General features: G+C 38.5%; 2 protein-coding genes across 7 annotated transcripts in view; one reads left to right on the top strand and one right to left on the bottom strand.

Annotated features, from left to right (window-relative positions):
- LOC100397154 (uricase) overlaps positions 1 to 22,375 on the top strand; it is a 110,073-nt gene that overhangs the window by 54,152 nt on the left and 33,546 nt on the right. The gene's annotated exons all lie outside the window — the stretch shown is intronic.
- On the bottom strand, positions 1,475 to 22,189 carry DNASE2B (deoxyribonuclease 2 beta). Of its 3 annotated transcripts, none has more exons than XM_002751013.8 (6): positions 21,866 to 22,189; positions 18,575 to 18,752; positions 12,671 to 12,752; positions 10,220 to 10,381; positions 8,647 to 8,844; positions 1,475 to 6,334 (listed from the first exon to the last, which is right to left on the bottom strand). In XM_002751013.8, exons 1-6 carry the CDS (start codon positions 22,021 to 22,023, stop codon positions 5,994 to 5,996), a joined length of 1,119 nt encoding a protein of 372 aa, XP_002751059.4. In that variant the 5' UTR covers positions 22,024 to 22,189; the 3' UTR covers positions 1,475 to 5,993. The 3 variants fall into 3 exon arrangements, with proteins under 3 accessions (XP_002751059.4, XP_078188456.1, XP_078188455.1); XM_078332330.1 differs by having other exon boundaries at positions 22,091 to 22,189; XM_078332329.1 differs by lacking the exon at positions 8,647 to 8,844 and having other exon boundaries at positions 3,294 to 6,334.

The raw sequence follows: 22,375 nt of genomic DNA, 5'->3' as shown, positions 1-22,375 counted from the left end.
GCAACACACACACAAAAACCAAGACAAATACCATTCACCTTAACTGAGAAGAAAGAAATAAAAGAGACAAAGTTTTCTTGGTATTCACAGTCTACTATTAGCTCTGTTGAAATCCTAATCCACACATAAGAATAAACCATTTTTTAACTTTAGCATTTTCTTTGTACAACCAGTAGCATTGAGGTATTAGCCTGCATGTAACTCTGTGTACAAGTTGGTACCATTCTTTTATTTTTCCTTGTTCATTAATCCCTTTTTTCCATAATGTATACATAGTTAGGTTGTATATGTATGAGTTTGTGAGCAGGTAGGCTATGCAGTTACATTGCTTTCCCTAGAGTCTTCCTTCCTTTCCTGCTTGAGGAGAAATAACATAGAATTTCATTTTAATCTCTTGAGCTGCATTTCCTTCAAGAGTTGTTTGCCATTGAATCACATTTTTTTCTGTAGTTCAGTCTCAGACTTTTAAAACTTCAGCTACATTCAGCTTTCTTTCCCGGATGATCATCCAGGGACACCTTTCTCCTAGGATATCATTTTTTCTTTCTTTCTTTTTTCTTTTTCTTTTTTTTTTTTTTTGAGACAGGATCTCACTCTGTTGCTCAGGCTGGAGTGTAGTGGTGTGATCATCGCTCACTCTAGCCTTGCTCACCTCCCAGGGGTTAGGTGATCCTCCCACCTCAGCCCCCAGCTAATTTTTTGTATTTTTAGTAGAGACGGGGTTTCACCATGTTGACCAGGATGGTCTCGATCTCTTGTCCTCGTGATCCACCCACCTCGGCCTCCCAAAGTGCTGGGATTACAGGCTTGAGCCACCGCACCCAGCCAGCCCCAGAACTTAATCTTGGTGCCTCTACTTTAAATTTTCTCCTATATCTCATTGCCTTGGCTTGGCCTATGACTTACTTTCTTTGGTGTCACAGCCTACTCTTAGTCCAGTGATTTGGAGCTGGAGGGAAAAGGGTCATTGGATACCAACAGACTGTGGAAAATAGTTTTTTTTGTTTTTTTTTTTGAGACGGAATTTCACTCTTGTTACCAGGCTGGAGTGCAATGGCACGATCTCGGCTCACCGCAACCTCCGCCTCCTGGGTTCAGGCAATTCTCCTGCCTCAGCCTCCTGAGTAGTTGGGATTACAGGCACGTGCCACCATTTTTTGTATTTTTAGTAGAGACGGGGTTTCACCATGTTGACCAGGATGGTCTCAATCTCTTAATCTTGTGATCCACCCACCTTGGCCTCCCAAAGTGCTGGGATTACAGGCATGAGCCACCGCGCCCGGCCGGAAAATAGTTTTTATAAGAAGGGTGTGAGGGCCGGGTGGGAATGGTTTGGCATTTCCACATTAGGACTGCCATCCTCTACCCTGTTTATTTTTGTTTTTATTTTACTTTCCCCACAATCACATTAAGTAGTTTCCAGCCAAACACAATCTTAAACTTTTTTGTAAGATACACTCTCATCTTAGACTTGTTTTTCATTACAATTTTTTTGTGTGAATATAATCAATTTATTTATTTATTTATTTATTTATTTATTTGACACATAATAATTGCATATATTCATGGGTACAATGTAATGTTTTGATACATGTATACATTGTGTAATGATCAAATCATGGTAATTAGCATATTCATTGCCTTAAACATTTCTTATTTCTTTATTGTGAGAGCATTCAAAGTCCTATCTTCTAGTGAATCACAAGGTCAAGAGATCGAGACCATCCTAGTCAACATGGTGAAACCCCATCTCTACTAAAAATACGAAAAATTAGCTGGGCATGGTGGCACATGCCTGTAATAGGCGGGAGAGCTGCCTTGAACCCAGGAGGTGGAGGTTGTGGTGAGCCGAGATCACGCCATTGCACTCCAGCCTGGGTAACAAGAGTGAAACTCCATCTCAAAAAAAAAAAGTAGAAAGAAAAAAAGAAATATACAATGCATTTTTATTAGCTATAGTCATTCTACTCCACAAATAGAATACCATAACTTACTCCTCCTAACTGTAACATTCTTCCCATTGACCAGCCTCTTCCCATCTCCTCCATTCCCCACATTCTCCCCAGTCTCTGGTAACCAGTATTTTACTCTCAATTTTTATGAGATCAAGTATTTTAGATTCCATGTATGGGTGAGATTGTGTAGTATGTGTCTTAATGTGCCCAGCTTATTTCACTTGGAAAACTGGACATCAACATGCAAAAGAATGAAATTTGGCTCCTATTTCTTACCATATACAAAAATCAACTCAAAATAGATTAAAGATTTAAATGTAAAACCCAAAACTATGAAACCACTAGAAGACAATTCAGGAGAAACACTACATGACATGAGTCTAGGCAAGAATGTTTTTACACTAGACCTCAAAAGCATGAGCAACAAAAGCAAAAATAAACAAAAAGGACTACATCAAACCAAAAAGCTTCTTCACAGCAAAGGAAACAATCAGTAAAGTGAACAGACAGCCTGCAGAATAGGGGAAAATATTTGTGAATCATACACCTGACAAGGGGTTAATATCTAGAATTTGTAAGGAACTCAGCTCATTAGTAAAAAGCACAATCTGATTTAAAAATGGGCAAAAGACTTGAGTAGACATTTCTCCAAAGAAGGCATACAAAGGGCCAACAGGTACATGAAAAATGCTCAACATCATTGTATTAGTGTATTCTCATACAGCTAGTAAATACATACCAGAGACTGGGTAATTTATAAAGAAAAAGAGGTTTAATGGAATCACAGTTCCACATGGCTGGAGAGGTCTCAGAATTATGGTGGAAGACAAAGAAAGAGCAAAGTTATGTCTCACATGGCAGTAGACAAGACAGTATATGCAGGGAAGCTCCCATTTATGAAACCATCAGAGCTGAGACTTATTCACTGTCATGAGAACAGCACAGGAAAGACCCACCCTCATGATTCTATTACCTCCCACTGGGCCCCTCCCACAACACATGGGAATTATGGGATCCCAAATTCAAGATTTGGGTGGGGACACAGCCAAACCATATCAGCCACTAACCATCAGAAAAATGCAAATCAAAACCACAATGAGATATCATATTACCCCAGTTAGAATGGCTACTAACAAAAAGGCAAAAGATAATGCATACTGGTGAGGATGTGGAGAAAGGAAAACCCTTATACACTGTGGGTGGGAATATAAATCAGTACAGCCATTATGGAAAACAGAATGGAAGTTCCTTAAAAAATTAAAAATAGATCTACCATATGATTCAGCAATCCCACTACTGGGTATACATCCAAAGAAAATGAAATTAGATTATCAAACAGACATCTGTACTCCCATGTTTATTACAGTACTATTCGAAAACAGCTAAGATATGGAGTCAACCTAAATACCCATCAATGAATAATGGATAAAAAGAAATGTGGTATATATACACAGTGGAATACCATTTAGCTATAAAAAGTGATGAGATACTGTCATGTGCAACAACATGTGTGAGCCTGGAGGACATTGCATTAAGTGAAATAAGTCATTCCAATGTTGGGGAGGGGGTTTCTTTTTGTTTTTGTTTTGAGACAGGGTCTTGCTCTGTTCCCTAGGCTGGAATCCAGTGGTGTTACCATAGCTCACTGCAGCCTCAATCACCTGGGCTCAAGGGATCCTCCTACCTCAGCCTCCTGAGTAGCTAGGACTACAGACGCTCATGACCATGCCTGGTTAATTTCATTCCAGTACCTAAAATCATGATGTAGAACTTATATTTCATTTATTTATTAATATCTCCCATATTCTCCTCTTTTTCCTAAAGTGAATCAATAAAATTATCCCCTATTTTCCAAAATGTATTAGTTTTCCTCTAATGATATTATTCCCAAAGATATTTCCTCAGTCTCCCTGCAGGTGCCAGCATGACTGGGTAGCGGTCTTGGGCATATGCCTGAGAAAGATAACACTATTAGCCCTCCTTGGTTTATTGTGGTTGCTTTAGGTTCTACAACAAGGAATTACTATCACGAAGATATACCAATACCCCTCCCATGGTAGGTATTTGGTATTCTTGACCTACTAGGACTGTTCAATTCCTTTCCAGCATTTTTTTCTGCTTCAAGGAAGGAGTGGCCACTTCCCATTGCCCCTTCAGCAGGAATCACATCTGTAATGTGTGTCTCCAGTGGGCCAGCATGTTCTTTTTCTTTGTTACCTTCCTACACTCTTAATTTTGTGAATTGAATTTCAATTCTCCTCTCTTAAGATTGTTTTATTGAGCTTAGGATGAAGCCACTTTTCTAGAGGGTCTGAATGTACCTTTTAGGGAGGAAGGCTTCTATCTATTATGTATTTTTAGTCCAATAGAATGTCTTCACTTTTGCTTTATTTTGCCTTTTCATTCATCTCTCTCTTTACCATTGGATCAAGTTTTGGCCCTCTACTTTTAAAGTCAGGATCTTGTACTTTACAATTTTTCTCTTATATTATTGGGATCGCTTATACTTTTTTTGGCCTCAGATGCTCTCTCAGAGGCCAGATAATTTTTTTTCATGCCTCCTTATATTTGCAAGCATGTTAGTTAGCTAGATTACATTCAACGTAGTTTATGCTTTTGTCTGACAAGAAAACCAAGTTAGCTTTTCCTCTGTTTGTCATTGAACCAGTGCCATGAATTTTGATTGGTATAGAGATAACAAGATCAATAGCCTCAGAGGTGAGATGAACCTCTGTGATACTAGACAGGTTACTAAAACTCTGTAGGCCTCAGTTTCCTTGTCAGTAAAATGGGGATAATAACAATTCCTACTACATAGAATTGTTGTGAAAATTAAATAAGAATGTACTTACTTCTGAATTAATATGGGTTGAATATTTATTACATAGTAAGTGTTCAGTAAGTGCTAGCTTTAATTATTGTGATTACTTTTTCTAGGTTGTAAGCTTCTTGAAATTGTGAACAATGCATATGTCAAATGTTATTAAGCAGCTAGTACTTAACACAAGTTTATTATTATCCATTTATGTAATAGTTACATTTAGTGATAAGAATGGCAGAAAAAGAACCACATTGAAATTAAGATTATTGTATTTGGCTCGGTGCAGTGGCTCATTCCTGTAATCCCAGCACTTTCAGAGGCCAATGTGGGAGGATTGCTTGAGCCCAGGAGTTCAAGACCAGACTGGGCAACAAAGCAAGACCTCATCTCTATTATTTAAAAAAAAAAAAAAGCCTATTGCATTTGATTCTGGTTTCATTATGTTACACTTCTTTAATTCCTTCAAGTTGATGAGTTGCACTTGTGCAGTTTTTTCTCTCCTAATGTGATTTTAACATTTTTCTTGAAAAATATTACTCATTTCTGAAAGTTCTTTTGTCTTTTTTTTTTTTTTTGCTGGAATTCAAACTCAAATTCCACCAGTATTTTTAAGTGTCGTCTATGTGCCTGGCTCTATGCTAGGTGCTTGATATACCTAGCTATTATCTCCCTTTCACAGATGAAACAAAAACAAGGTTCAGAGAATCCAAGTGAATGGCACAAGATCATACAATTAGTAAGTAGCAGCTGAAGGAATGACAAATAAGTCTTAACCATAACCCAGTGAGAGAGAACTTCAGGAGCAATATGACCAAATAGTATGCAAGAATATGCAGAAAGAGCTGTTTGTTTTTCTTCAAAAAAAAGGGTAGGGAAGAGATCGGGGAAGTCTTTGTGAAGGAGATGAAATTTAATCTACTAGGTGGCCAGTCAATCAATAAATAATTGGAGTTGACTAATGCTGAAAAATATGGTTCCTTTTATTTCCTCTGTTCTCAGTTATGTATAGTGGTTTATGTTTATGGTATATAAGTGCCAAGTGAATAAATTACTATTAAATAAAAGATTAAATAAATGGTAAACATGAGGGAAAAGTGTTCTATTTGTGATATGCAGGTTATGAGTATATAAACAGGCTTTTAAAATATAAAGAAGGAGTAATGGAAAAAACCCATTGTCAAGGTTTTCATGACAGTACATGTGTCCTTTCACCAAGTTTAGTTACAGCTTTCATAATATAATACTAATCCTTGAAATGCTTGGTAAATATGCCAATTCTGGGTGCAAATGAATCCTCCACTTCTGAAGGCTTGGTGTGGACTCCGATTTAGATCTCCAATACATGTCCAGTGATTTTTGGTGCCCTTTTGGGAAATACACCACTTGGCATGATCCTGATAAGAACTGAAATAAGAGTGTCGTGATAACTTAATTGCTTTGATATTGTAGACATGGTAAGGAAAGGAGCAGTTTGAAGGAAGCTCTTGTCTTTTTCGCTGCCAGGTTTCTGTTAACAAGTGTGTCTTCAGCCGTTGAGCCATCCAGGCTGCAAAGATGTCTAGGGTTTAGGAGGAGAAAGATAGTGAGGTTGGTATTTACACTTAGATTAGTCCCTGAAAATATATTCTGGAATGGAAATCATCATTCACCCCTGATATGTGGATGTCACAAGCACAATAATAACAACATAATTGAGATAGTGGTTGAGAAACATTTTGTAAATGCTTAAGTGATGTGCAAATGAAAGTTATAATCATCATTGCTATGATGATGCTGGTGTTTGCAAACATCTTCTGTTCTATAAAACAAATTAAGCAACATAGGTCTTTGTCCTGGAAAGACCTTTGGAAAAAATTAGGCTAGAGAAGCAATCAGGGCCAGTTTCTAGGGATCTTTGTAAATAATGCCAAAATGTTTGGATTTTCCTGAAGTCAATGGAGAGTGTTTAAAGAAATGTTAGTAAAGAATTAATAGAAACTGGTTTATGATCATAAGTATCAGCTGAGAGGCAATGGGCAGGATGAATTGGGAAGGATGGGTTAGAAACAAGAAAGGAAAACTATAAGGCTGTCACAATAACTGTCAATAAACACAGGTGTGACCCATGGCAGCAGTAGAGAGTGTGGAGAAGATACAATAAATGTGAGAGTTATTAAGGATCTGGAACTGAATGAATTTGATAGTTTGATAGAGGAGTGAGAAAAAGAAGAGATGGAGAATGACTACGTAGAAAAAGAAGAAATGGAAAGTGACTATATAGACTAAAAGAAGAGATGGTTGACTATGCAGAATACAAGAAAAAGTAGGTTTGTGAAGGATGATGATGAGGTGAGTTTGGCATGTTGAACTTCATATGGCTGTACCACCTTCAAGTAGAAATGTCTCACTTGTTGTTAAATAACTCAGTCAGTATAGAGGTCTGGGGTAGAGATCTAGACTTAAGAATCATTGGAGGTCTTGCTGGAATTGCCCAGCATGGGTATGTAGAATGAGATAAGGAAAGATGGGGGCCACATGGCAACTCAGTCACCTAAAGAGTAGTCAGAGGAAGACCTGGCAGAAGAAACTTAGAAGTGGGAGGAAGACTGGGGGTTGTGTATTCCCTAAAACCAGTGAAGGTGAGAGTTTCAAAAAGGAAAGCATTTCAATGGTGTCACATTCTGCAAAGAATGTCTCTGTCCTTTCAAGTTTGAGATCTCTAGTGCCTAACACAGGGCTTGGCTAGTAGTAGGCATTCTGTAAATTTTATTCAATATATAAAGGAAGCTCACGCCTGTAATCCCAGCACTTTGGGAGGCCAAGGCGGGTGGATCACGAGGTCAAGAGATCGAGACCATCCTGGTCAACATGGTGAAACCCCGTCTCTACTACAAATACAAAAAAATTAGCTGGGCATGGTGGCGCGTGCCTGTAATCCCAGCTACTCAAGATGCTGAGGCAGGAGAATTGCCTGAACCCAGGAGGCGGAGGTTGCAGTGAGCCAAGATCGCGCCATTGCACTCTAGCCTGGGTAACAAGAGCGAAACTCGATCTCAAAATTTATATATATAAAGGAAGGAAGCAAATAAGGAAGGAAAACAGTGAGGTCATCTAAGATAGCCATTGGTGCTTGGGGAGAGATTCAAGTGTCTACGGACAGAAGTAAGACTGCAGTGAAGGAACGCTGAGCAAGTGAAGGCCCTGATGAGCTTTTAAAAAAATAAATCTGAAGGAGAAGGAAAAATAGAGCTATAGATGCTTTAGAGTTGAGGCGGGGGGGTTAGGCATGTTTGTATGTTATGAGGAAGGAGCTTGATAGTGGGAAAGCTAAAATGGAACAGGGAGAACGGATCCCCTATGCTGAGGCTGGGATACGTTTCAGAGCACAGGGGGTGCATCGCTTCTTTGGGGATCGGGGGAAAACCCTGCAAAAAGGAAGGAGAACAGATAAGATTGTTGGAGAGGTGGGGGTGCCATATTGAAGTGGTTTCTCCCTAAGTGATTTTTATTCTATTTATGGAGAAAAGGAGGCTATAAGTGAGGGGGCAGAGAAGTGTAAAGGGCTTGAGAGTAAGGAAGCCTTAAAATAACTGCTCAGGGAATGGAAGAAATGGAGATAGCTATGACCGCATGCCAAGCAGAGGCTGGAGACTGAGTTTTCACTGGCCCTTGGTTGGATGGTTGTGAGATACTTTTGTGGTTGGCTCAGTAACCTGGCTATTCAAGTATCACAGGCTAATGTTGAAACTCATCCTTGACTTTCCATTTTCCTTTTCTGTTTCCTTTTTTCATCTCTCTTTCCTTGAATACTCAGAATATTTCTCTAAGCTATCCCTAATGAATTCAACAGCAGAGTTACATAGCCTGTTGTTTGATGATGGTCTTTCATACCGTCAAGAAAAGAATCAGACTTTGCAAAATGGAGGAATTTTTGTCCCTGGGCTGACTGAAGTGTGGTGAGGAGCCTGCTGGGACTCTCTGATGAGCTGGCCCTTGTACACAGCTGGGGCATGTGAATGAGCTCCTGGTGAAAGGTGGCCGGAATGAAACAGCTATAGACATTTGGGTTGCAGACCAAGAGCTGAGAATCTGAATCAAGAAACAATAAAAAAAAAAAAAAGTTGAGAGTTAAGACACAAATGGAAATGCCTGTTGATATTATAGATCTTGTGGATTAAAAAATAAAACAACACAAAAACAAAGGCATTTCTTTTTTTTTTTAACCCTTGCAATATAATCTTCAGGTGTTTCAGGCATTTTTTTTTCTTTAAACCAATAGCCTTCAGATAACTTTTGGTTAAAATAACTGACACCTGTTAAGCACTTCCTAGTTTCCAGACATGGTTCTACAAGTTTTGCATGGGTTTACTCATTTAATCCTCACAGCACCATATTATCAAGTAAATTCTGTTCTTATCATTATCTTTACTTTGTAGATGAATTAACTGAAAATTTACATCATATACCCAAAATTATTAAGTTTGTAATTAATAATATAGATATTCAAAGCCAGGTAATCAAGCCTTGTAGACCATATATTTTTTCTTCTAAATGTACGTATACATATACAAAAGTTGAGAATCCATGTACCAATGCAACAGCTTCAAGAATAATTAGCTCCTCGGTATGTATGCCTAATCTCCATGATATTCAGCTCTCTAATCATTACATGATTTCAATTAGTGAGACTAGAGCTTGACTTGGGCGAGGATCACTATAGCTCAGTGATCCTTGCTATAAGATGGAAATTTGATAAAAAACATTTTCTAAACCTCCTATATCTATAGGCAAGTTGCTTCTCACTACTATTTAGCTACTAACCTGTTCCTACTTCTCCTTTCCCACCACAGTTTGCCAAATCTAAGTATTTTTTGGCTGAGCTTGAAATCTTTAAGGAAGATTATCTGGCTCAGAAGTGTCATGTTGGTAGCCTACAAGGAACATGTGGCCTGGAAAACTTAAAAAAAAAAAATAAGATTGAGCTCATATTTAGAAATGAGTTTTCTTCTCTCTCTCTCTCTCTCTCTCACACACACACACACACACACACACACCCTAGGTTTCTGGTACTTCATGGGAAATATGGAGATCTATAATCACTGGACTTGTATTCCTGTAAGGCTTTGAGGGAAGATAGGTGAGAATCAACACCTTAGTTTGTCACTATCCCCACTTCTCATGTAACATCTGACTGTTTCACTCATATATGTTATCTACCAGCCACCTGAATACATTTGAAACTGCTGCCCTGATCAAGTTCAGCAACTGCAGTGGTAGATTAGGAGCCAAAGCCCAGTAAGTGAGCCTGCCCAAAACCTCACCATGGCAAAGCCAGCGTTAGAGTCTAGGTATCAGAGGGTCTATGAATAGATTAACAAATGAAGTGACACATTTATGAATATTATTTCCAATTGCTTTCTCCAACACTGTTATCTCTTTTTTTTCTCACATACTCTAGTTTTACCTATTGCCTCATACTGGTTGTACTTGAAAGTTATGCAGATGCCACTTTGTCCATTTCGTCTCCCTGTGGGTGGATAATCATAGCCTTCTTCCAGAATTGGAGGAAACCGAGGAATAGAATGAATCAGCCAGAACCCTTGGACTTTGTTCCACAGCAGTAAACCTACCAAAGATACATTTAACAAAGATAAATCAGAAAAACAAAGCTTCTTTTAAAATAGGGTTCAAAGTGGCAACATTTAAGCCCATTTATGCTTCAGGCTGGTGTTTTATTAAGCTAATAATCGCAAGGATCATGCTTATTTTTCAAAGATTTCAAATACAATTCTGGCACATATCACATTGTCTGATTACTGATAAAAAGCCATCACAAAAAGGGAACCAATGTAGCCATCCTATGAAAAGTTAAGAGGAAATTCATGTTGAAATCACAAGGAAAATTTGTTTTGGCAGAATACAAATTTGCTAAATTGGAATTTGACCTTGTTAAACTATACAGTCACCTAGCAAGATTTAGATAGTGTCTTCACTGCTAAGCAGCTAGGCTGTTTTCAAAAGCCAACTAAAAAACAGTTGAAAGAGAAAATATCAAATGAAGAAATGTACTTGCAATAATTTGTTAGAAGAAACTGCTGCCCATTTATTGGCAGAAGAGTCACCACTTCTACAAGCCCAATAAAAGAAGCAAAGAGAGAGAGGAAAAAAAGGAAGTTATGCTAAAGCATCCTAGTTAATAACATTTGTAAAAATCTTTAGAGCAAAATAAATAACATGAAAGCCAATAAGGAAGAAAATAGAAAGATTTTTATAATTTTGTGACATAGCAAAAAGAACTCTGTGAAACAGATGTCTATGACTATTTCTGTGTTTATAAATTTATCAGGATAGGTTTGGTATGATAGCTAGACTTTCCAGTTTGCATATGACTATGCAAACATAAGATTCACTCATGTTTGCCTAATTGTTAGAGTAAAAACCAAATGTCTTCTAGTTATTTTTTTTTCAAAGAGCATATTTTAAGAAAGCATACTGTTGTTCTTCAGGTGGAAATAGAATCAATACCTGTGTCAAGGTGGAAAATATTGAAAGTTCTGTTATGTAACAGAACTGGATGACCTTCAAGAGTTCTCCTCTGTACAGAAAAGTGTGCCAATTTGCTGGAATCCTATCCTCCTGGTACGAACGCCATAGGATATTAGGGCATCTGTTGGCCAAGAGAACCTTTCCACTTGATCTTGCGCCCTCCTCCCTTTACAGCCATTTCCCCAAAATCTTGTGGCAGCTAGCAGGGTAGAGTAGAAATAGTGTGGGAGATTGTTGGAGGAGAAGTTGAAGAATGTAGCATCTTATGAAAATTGTTGGGTTCCCTGTAAATACGGCATTCAGGAGAGGAACTTTGCTAAATAAAAAGTTTTCAGTGTTCCTGACCTTTGTCAGCCATTACAAACTATATTCTAAATCAGAGGCTGTAAACTGGAATCCCCTGAGCCAAATCAAGCCTATGAATACATTTTATTAGGCTTGCAGAATGTTTTTTAAACTTTGAATTCAGTACCAACATTTAAAAAGTGGGGAGATTTTTCCACAAATATTAATTTACAACATCTCCTGGAAAATTGTGTCCCTATCAGGCAACTTGAGTAGCAACTGCCTCCTTTCACTTGCTGACATCATTTGCCTGCTCCCTGAAGGCATTTGAATTTGGAACCTTCTGAATACTTGTTGCCATGGAAAGTTATTTATGACATATTAAATTGGAAAAAGGTTGAAATATAGTCATTACATTAGTTTTGTAAAATGTTTTAAAATATGTATTTTAGAAAAAGTGGAAAGGATTAAATATGATTAATTGGTATTAGGATTATAGATTTTTTGTTTACCTGTATTTTGAATTTTTCTATAGCATACAAACACATATGCAAAGTTTATAAGTAGAAAAATTGTAAAAGTATAATCAAAATTACTATATATGGTAATATAAGTAGCATGATAAAAATTAAAACTATTTAAAACAGTTTTTCAAAAATGTTTATTTCCGAGGGAACTATATATTAAGAGTTCATTTTATTCCACATAAATTATACCTCAATAACTCTGACTAAAATGTGTTTGCACATATATGCTATATGCACACACACATATATATATATATATATATAAAATTGCTGGTGTTTGTGTGTCCTCATTATCAGTACCTGGATTCCTGCTGCAAAGCATGTATTTTAAAGTATCTTAAGAAACAAAATGGGATTTCTAAAAATGAGATTGCCAAGTCAAACCATACAATTATATTATAACCTATGATATAGAAATCATATATTTCAATGAGTCAAATAAACTATTAAGAAGAAAAGCTATCTGTTTAGTATGTAATATAAGAATATTCAAGATGAAATGTTTAAGAAAATGTTAATTTCCAATAGGAAAGAGAAACCAAGAATCATCGTCATACCTTTGGTGTGTCCATACTTCCTTCTGTAATTCACAGATTTAGGGACTCCATCATTGTATATTAGATAGGCTGTGTTGTTACTCTGCAGGAATATATTAGGGTTATAATGGCATAAATCTTCCACTTACAAACTCTCACAACATTTCTACCAGCTACCCAGCCTGTAATACATTGCTTTCATTAATACACTGAGAAGGCATCTATTCCCCTAATAGGCAGCTTCCCTGTCAATATGAAGCCTGTGACATGTAAGACAGGGGAAAGGAAGTTCATTTTTAACTATGCATGATTTTTACTCATGTGACAGGAGCCCTATGCATTGTGATCTGCGTGTGAGGGCAATGTTCCTATTTCTCTTGGTTGTTTTGGAACCAAGTTTCTGATTAAGCAACCAGTGTGTAATAAAGGAGTACTGAATTATTTGTGCAGGAAATGAAGTAGGAACAACCAAGCAAGGATTGCATCTGAGGTTTTTTTCCATTGATATCATAGGCACAGTGCAGAACCGGCTGTCAGGATCTGATTTCCTCTGCCCACTTTGTGCTTCATTTCACTGCTGGGAAGTAGCTTTGTGTTTAATCAGGATTCCTCATTATCGGCTCTCCCTTCCTCTCATTATGGGAGGATTTTTCTGCAATCCATTTTTCTGTGTCACTTCACCTTTCCAACTTGATATTTCCCTGCTTTAAAAAAAGTGGTGAAATTTACTGTGTGATATTGGATTTCCTCTGTTAAGGAAAATATGAGTCAATTTTCAAACAGCCAAATCTTAGAGCCAAATAAAGCTATTATTTCAATAGTCTCTATTTGTCATGTTTTAGAAACTTGCTAATATTTGTTCTGGATGGTTCCATTTAATTTGTGTAATGATAAAATGGCTTTTATTGAAACCAATAATGTCGATATTAAAAAAAATCTCAGTGACATAATTAAAAGCAGGAAAGGATAACCTATCTCCTTTAAAAAGGCCCTTGCTTTTTTCTTTGAAAACAAAGTCAATAAAGAATTCTCTCATAGTTGCTTAATTATTTGATGTAATATAAAAAAATGTTAAATGCGCAACATAGTCTGTTGTAGCATTCTTGTCTCCTGTGTTTAGGAATACCCTAAAAAGTAAGCTGTTTTCTTACCTTCATTTATCATAATTGATCATAGCTACTGAATGACATCCGTATCATCCTCTGGAGACCCCTGAAGAGTTAGTTACTCTATGAGCCTGCATTGAGTGTGGCAATGAGGACATTTGTGTGCCTTTGGGGTACAACATGGAGGGATTCTGGGATGATCCAGTGAGGAAATTATTTTTTATGATAAATGGAGTTTATTATTCTAACTGCGTGTAACAGCCAGCTGAGGTTAAGTGGGTTGTAGCCTTAGTGAGAAGAGAGGATACTGATAAAGGGAAAAGATCAAGGACTTAAGAATAGGTAGATGTAGGCATGTGCCTTTGAATAGCTTTATCCCTTTAACACATGTTGGTATTGTTTTGACAATTGAGTGTAGAACAAGAAGGGTGCAGTCTCTGCCCCTGTTTAGCAGAAAATATAGAGAGACAGGTATAGGCAATATAGTTTGATAAACGTTTATGAAAGTGCATGGAAGATTCTTATTTGTAAAGGCAAGAGAAGGGAAACAATTCCAAATGTAACCCAACTATTGGACTTGGTCACCTTGACATTTGCGATTTAAAACCAGTTCGTCTAATCTTGCATTTCACTCTCTGTGAGTAGTTCAATTCCAGTCAGGGGGTGGAGGAGTAATATTCTCAGTCAGTTGTGGCACATAATTCTGGCTTCCAAAGAACATTGAGTGTCACTTGGATATCACCCACTGCTGTTGCTCTCTTCTTCTGGCTCTAGGCCAGTCAGGCATGGAAATCACTCCCTTTACTGTCATTTCCCCCCAGAACCAATCACTCAAGACATTGCATATGAGCAGGTTTTACTAAAGATAAGAAATATTGAATGGTTTTACATCATCATGATGCCTTACCCCGGTCTCTCTCCATGTTTCTTGTGCTTTTTAATTCATGGTTTCTTTCCATCCCTTTTTTGTTTAGCAGAGAAGTTTAACTGTATCTCCCTGCTAGGGTGTGGGGCTACCTTTGCACCTCCAAAGATCATTATTGTATTCAGCCAAGCAAAGAGCTATCTACTCCAACTAAGGTAAAGACAGAGGCTTTACAATGTCACTCTTTCCTTCTTCCTCCCCTAGCAGTCTCAGCAATGGGGAAGGGAACAGTGCAGATACTAGTCTATTTTATCATTTGCTGCTCTAAAATATACACAAATCTATTATAAAAAGTTAAAATTCATCAAAATTTACATACACAAATACAGACCAAACATGGTGCCATTCAGTCAAGAAATGTAAACATATTTATTAAGTCATAACTGTATTAACTTAACTGTAGTAATATTGTACTAATGTAATAATTTGATAGCCACCTCCCGTCACCATTGAAGTGAGCTTAAGTCTTGTGAATATCTGCTGATAATGCCACATGACACTGACAACCTTCACGTGAGCAGTTCTTCTCTCCAGTAAATTGCATACTGTAGTCAAAAGTGATCTCTCACAGCTCTTGTGTATTTTTCATCATGTTTGGGACAATACCAGAAACCTTGAATAAAACCATAGGACCGATACTGAGTGCCACTACTCATGCTGGAAATGCTTCTAAAAAGCAGACACAAGTCATGACATTACAAGAAGATGTTGAATTGCTTGATATGTACTGTGGATTGAGGTCTGCAGCTTCAGTTGCCTGCCATTTCAAGATAAATGAATTCAGCATAAGGGCCATTGTGAAAAAAGAAAAGGAAATTCATGAAGCCCTCACTGCAGCTATGCCAGCAGGCATGAAAACCTTGCACTTTTTACAAAATATTTTTATGTCTCATATTTAAAATTAAAATGCAGCTTTTATATGGGTGCAGGATTGCTATAAGAAAGGAATACCCTAGGCTCTAATATGATTTGAGAAAAAGCAAAGTCACTATATGACAAAGCAAAAGGAAAGCAGAGAATCTAAAGCTAGAGAATTTAATACCAGCAAAGGATGGTTTGATAATTTTAGAAAGAGATTTGGCCTAAGCAAACATCAGGATTTAAGGCAGGAAGGGCTAGGCTAACTCTACTGTTTTGTGCAAATGCAATTGGGTTGACAATGTGGACTGCACCCATCTATAAAGCTGCTAACTCTTGAGCCTTGAAGGAAAAAGATAAGTACCAGCTGCCAGTTGTACAATAAGAAGGCCTGGACAACAAGAACCCTTTGTCTTCATTGGTTCCATTGATGCTTTGTCTCTAAAGTCAGAAGATACCTTGCCTGTAAGAAACTGCCTTTTAAAGTTGTTTTGGTATTGGATAGTGCCCCTGGCCACTAAAAATCCCATGAGTTCACCAAAGGTGTCAAAGTTGTATACTTGCCCCAAACATGATGCCTCTGATTCAGCCTCTTGATCGGGTTCATAAGAACCTTTAAGGTTCATTACATGTGATGCTCTCTCAAAAGGATTGTCAGTGCTATGGAATACATGATAGAACACATGAAAGGAATACAGCATTGGAGATGCCATTGCTGTTATAGAAAAAGCCATGAAAGCCATCAAGCCCAAAACAATACATTCCTGCTGGAAAAAAACTGCATCCAGATGTTGTGCATGACTTCATAGGATTTATTATAGAGTCAATCAAGAAAGTCATGAAAGAGATAGGTTAGGGGTAATAGGTTTAAAGATATGATTCTTGGAGAAATTCATAAGCAAATAGACACCACACTAGAGAAATTAACAGAACATGACTCAATGGAACCAGAACCAGCTGATGAGGAAGAAGATATAGAAGAGGTGGTGCAAGAACACAAATCAACATGAGACAATTCGTAAAAGCATTCTGATCATTCAGGACTGCTTTTAGGCTGGGTGCAGTGGCTCTTGCCTGTAATCCCAGCACTTTGGGAGCCGAAAGTGAGTGGATTGCTTGAGTCCAGGAGTTCAAGACCAACCTGGGTAACATGGTGAAACCCTGTCTCTACCAACAAAATAAAAATGAAAAATAACTAGGCATGGTGGTGTATGCCTGTAGCCTGGCTACTCCAGAGTCTGAGGTGTCACTTAAGGTTCACCTGAGCCTGGGAGGTCAAGGCAGCAGATAGTTCTGATGGTGCCACTGCTCTCCAGCCTGGGTGTCAAGTGAGACCCAGTATTAAAAGAAAAAAATAAAAAGACTGTTTTGAACTTCTTTTGCAATGTGAACCCTTCTGTGATAATGGGCACTGAAACTAAAGCAAATGGTGAAAAAAGGATTACTGCATTATATAAACATTTTTAGAGAAATTAAAAAGCAAATAGAGAAAAGTCATGTATTTTCATATGAAAGTTACACTGAGTGTGTCTGCCTTTCTTGCTTCTCCTTCCTCTTCCTCACCTCTTGCTTCCCCACCTCTTCTGTCTCTGCCACCCCAAGACAGCAAGACCAGCTCCTCCCCTTTTTCCTTCTCCTCAGCCAACTTAACAGGAAGATGACAAGGATGAAGACATTTATGATGATAGCGAAGAGTAAATTTATTCTCTCTTCCTTAATGATATTCTTTATAACATTTTCCTTTCTCTAGCTTACTTCATTGTAAGAATACAGTATATAGGGTATATGATATACATAATATATGTTAATCAACTATTGATGTTATCAGTAAGGCATCCAGTCAAACAGTAGGCTATTAGTAGATACATTTTCAGGAAGTCAAAACTTACACAAAATTTCTGACTGCATGAGGGCCGGTCCCCCAACCCCAGCATGGTTCAAGGGTCACCTGTCATTTGTTTATTCAAAGAAGGATTGTTTAGACAGTTTTAAAAAGCATCTAGAAAAGTGCTTGGCACATCACATATTCTCACACAGCCTACAGATAAGTTTTAACTTTGTAACTTGGCTCTGAAGGCTGGTCTTAATGGCAGGTAAATAACATGAATATTACAACACGCAATGACAGTTCTCTGTACATTTTGAGTAAATACTCAGATACACACGTGCAGTAATACTAGAGGCTAAAACAGTGTTGTTGTGGGCATTAAATTACTTGACATATGTAAAGGCTCAGCATACAGTCCAGCATATTATAGGAACAGAGTCATGTTATATATTTACTTCTCTATAAGTTACTATTAGGAAATGCATACATGAGTATAATTGGATGTTAATCACGCCTTGATTTTACTTGTCACCCCTGGTTGAAAAGCAGTATTTTGAAACTAAGCAACAGATGGTGCCTGGAATACTGGGAGCATGCCCACATTAAGCCAGCAGGCCTACTTACCTGTGTCTCTTTGACTGGTTAACTCATTGCCTGATAAAGTCCAGATACAGCAGGGATAATCTAGGCAAGTTAGTTCTAGGGCCTTGAACTAGAGTCCTAGTTTTCAACATATCATTTTGAAAACAATGAATTAAAAGGAAGATCAAGTAGAATCCTTTACTGAGCTCACCACCACTGATCACCGCCATGACATAAACAACCCATAACTCATGGCATGTTAATCACAGATCGGTATTGCCCTGTAGCAGCAGAGGCTCCTCTCCCTATCTCTGTTAGATGAATAAGCAAACTGACAGACATTTTGGGAGCCAGAAGATTTAAATATACAATTAGTTCATACCTTGCCCAGTGATACCGCTGGACTTGGTGTCAAGTAAATTTGGCATTGCTGTGGACTATAATGACATGTTTCCTAAGGTCTTAGATTGACTCAGATAATTGTCTTGAGCTAGTTCTGAGCTAGCTTACTTCAAGGTGCTAGGACTGGGAGTTGGATGAGTGAACAGAAAAACTCTGTTGAAGGCTTTGGATTCAGCTCTATGCATTTTATATTATTCAAGTGAACAATTAACCACATAACATACCTTGGAGGCATAGGCTTCATATAGCTGTTGTAATGTCCTTCCCAAAACACTCTTGGTGGTATTCATTAGTTGCTCACTCTTCCTCCAGCTTCTAGTTGTAGAGTCTAAGTACAGGTACTCTAACCCAGTCTCTTCACTTTCCTTGTTTTGTCTTTTAGGTAACTTATAAAAGGTAAACCTAACAGGCAAAATAATTATGAATTGCTAACATTTATTGACTGCTTTCCTGTGGCAGTAGCTGTGTTACCCACTTGTAGAAATGCCGTCTACATAAGTGCTGCTTAACAAAAGAAACAAAATCACACACAGTGTGAGGCAACATATAAGCAGGTGTACCATAGAGTTTTATCTACTACACTGGCCTATATGGATAATAATTTACAAATGAACCAGTATTAATATGTCCCTTTATGTATACGGAAGTCACTAAACTACAGAACATGTTCATTTGAAGTTTTTTGACATCTCTGTATCATAAAAGCAAACAAACAGCATCAGTTCCTCAGTTCTCTGTGTGACTGATTATATCTCTCACATTTCATGGAAGACCTCTAAGGAAAGGGATTTGCTCAAGTTCTCTGACTCTTTCTTCACCCTTATCTTTGCTCCTCTCCAGAGAAGAAAATAAACATCTGATTGGATATATTCTAAGACCTTAGTTATCCTGGTGGGTGGAGTCCCTGAACTGGAAGTCCATATACATTGAGAGTGGCTTTCTCTGTTTCTTCCATGGTCCATATGGCTACAGTGGGGAGCAGGCCAAGACTCAGACCATGCAGTTGGCCGACTGGGTATGAGATTGGGTTTGGGCTTCAGAAGAGGTAGAAGGTACTTTGAGCCTCTGTTCTAAGCTGCATTCTTCAGCTCAGTTTATCAGAATACTCTTTCTTGGTGATTCAGGGCCAAAACCAAGTAATTAAGTAGGCCCTTTCCTTCCTTTACTATCTGTTTATCTCCCTTGGCTATCTCACAGGGAGGAGAGGTAGCTCCCAAGGTAGTATTAAGGCGTTATTGGATTACCTAGCTCAGGGTTTCTCAATGTGCTTTATTCACATTTTCAGCCAGATCATTCTTTGTTGTGGGAGCTATCTTGTGCGTTGTAGGATCCCTGCCCTCTACCTATCAGATGCCAGATGCACTGCCAAGTTATGACAGTCAAAATTATCTCCAGACATTATTAAAAGCCCTCTGAGGGCAAAATTACCCTTGGTTGAGAACCACCTATCTGGCCAAATGCTTTCTAATAGCATGAACCCCACCATTAACTCCTAAACACTCACAGTGCACCAACCATTATAATATATACACTGTTACTGTACCACAGTGTCACAAGCCTGTAAAAGCTGCACACTCTTCACTTGGTCCCCTTTGGTCTTATACTTTAAGTGAACTCTTTCCTGCTCTGCTATGCTTTCTTACTCACGGAGTCAGGTCCTCACATGTGGCAAGAAACATGAAACTATTCTTTGGTGCTGACTTGATGGTCTCTTTCCTTGCCTTTCTCAATAGATTTTAGCAGCTTGGCAACAAGTGCTTATATTCTCTCTAACAAACATTGCTAAGCAATATGTCCAATCATTTGTGGCAAAAATGATTTACCATATCAATCACAATTTGGTGACCCACCAGTGAAGGGTTTGCGATCTATCAGTGTGCCATGACACACCAGTTGAGAGCTAATACTTTTAAACGTTTTTCCAGGGTGACCACCTCTAATTATGTACTCAAGAGTCATGAGTCTGTTTCTAGCCCAGACCTCTCTGCTGAGGTCCAGAGAAACCCAAACAGAAAGATATCCCAGAAACCTCCAACTCTATATTTTTGAAACCAAGTTTATAACATTTTGCTCCAAATCTGCTCATCCCACACTATTAGGGAACATATTGACACAGTCCAAGAAGCAGAAACCTAAAATTATTTCTTAACATCTTCCCTTCTCCTACCTGCTGCAGCCCATCTATCACCAAGTCTTCTCAGCATGTCCTTCTTTCTATTCCCACAACCACTTCTTTAACTGAGGTGCACACCTCTTCTCACCTGTAATTCTGTGAAATGCTCCTGGGCTCTGTGATTCTAGGCTGCTCCCCATCCAGCCGAGCCTCACAATACTGCCAGTGGGCTTCCTAAAGTGCAAATCTGACCATTCACACCCCTGCTTGAAGTCTTTCAGTAGCTCCCTTTCAACGTCAGGTTCAAACCTTGTAGCTCAGCACACAGGCCCCGTGGCCCTCCCCACCTCTCTAACCTCAACTCTGGTCATCTTCTTGTATTCTCCTGAAGTTCCAGAAATACCAAACTAGTAGCAACTCCCAACTTTCCATGTTGCTTCTTGCCTCTTTACCTCCTCATTCATTGGCCTGAGATACCCTTGCATATCCATTCTTTTTCTAGCTACTTCATAATTGCTCTTAAAACTTACCTCAAAAACTATGTCCTCAGAGAAGCTTTCTAGGCTCTCTGCTCCCCAGTGTTCCAGTTATGCCCTTACCACATAACTGTGAGGTCCTCGAGGGTAGGAACCATATTTTGTCCATATTTTTATTTTCAAAACTCCACACAGAGCTTGGTTGAGCTCAGTAACTGCTGGAAGATGGACTACTTGCATTGAGTATATTAGTGTTCTCTAGCCTGAAGTTTACACAAAAAGCTTGACACCAACCGTAATAGCAAACTTAAATATCCCAATTAAAGAGTGAAAAATAGATTAAAGCTTTAGGAATACCCATGACTATAATGCAACACAGTGTTTAATGTCTTTGACACTGTTCAACAGGCCAGTGACCTACCTCCCACTCACGGCCACAGCTGCCTGTGCTGCCAAACAAAACGAGGTTAGGCAAACAGTGCTGTGTGACCAGGTGCCCTCTCCTTCTCATAAGGAGAAGTGCATGCTCCGTTTTCAGAAAAAAGGAATCTGCCTTCTCTACTCTGTCAGTCTTTAAAAGGATGTTGGATGTGTTCTGTTAGGAAAAGCCATGATGTAATTAAAATAAATTGCCAGCTGACAGAAGCTGTCAGCTCAATCCCATTTCTGTGGCTACCAGCCTTGCCCGGCTGAGAACAGTCAATCAGGCCCAAGAGGGGCTGCTCAGCTCTTTCTCAGGGGGAAACTCCCTCATTCAGAAGCCTACCCCTGCCTGGGAGTTTGGCCCATTTGCACACTTTAACTTCCTTTATTTGTAAAGGGAGGAAAGAGAATGGACATTCCCCTTAAGAACTTCGCAGTGAGCCAGCCTGACTCCCACACTGAGGCTGTTTGCATGCAGCAATCCTTTCATTTCATTTACCTACCAGTCCACAGCTTTCCCTTCTTCATTTCTGCATGAAATTGTTGCTGTCCCCAGCACCCCAAAGAGGCCAAGAAAGAGCAAAACAAAAGATGTTCTTAGAAGTCTTGCCATCATTTTCTGTTTCATTTTTTTCATGCCACAACAGAACACTTTCTCCATAGATTGTGGAATCTGAGTTTCAAGGTGCTCTCAGGCTATGCTGGCTCTGACGTTTGATTCCATTTACCTGTTCTGTTCGCTATTTGGGCATTTTCAGAATGAGATGGATCCCATGTAATTGTGCTATTCTGTCACAACATGCCAGCGTGACTCCGGATGCCTCTGTGCTGAATCATTAAATGCTTTGCAAAGTCATCAGAAAGTTCTGCAGAAAAAAAGAGAAATATAGTTAACTCTTTGGAGTGAACATTGTGTTGTATAAAATTCAGTGGGCAGGGGAACTTCATTTTAATAAATAGATGTTAAATTAAACATATTTCATGTCTTCCCCTCCTGATCGACTCAATGAATG

Source organism: Callithrix jacchus, chromosome 7 (assembly GCF_049354715.1).
Source record: "Callithrix jacchus isolate 240 chromosome 7, calJac240_pri, whole genome shotgun sequence".
NCBI classification, from domain to species: Eukaryota; Metazoa; Chordata; class Mammalia; order Primates; family Cebidae; genus Callithrix; species Callithrix jacchus.
The sequence above is the reverse complement of the archived record's forward strand: the minus strand, read 5'-3'. Positions and strand labels throughout refer to the sequence as shown.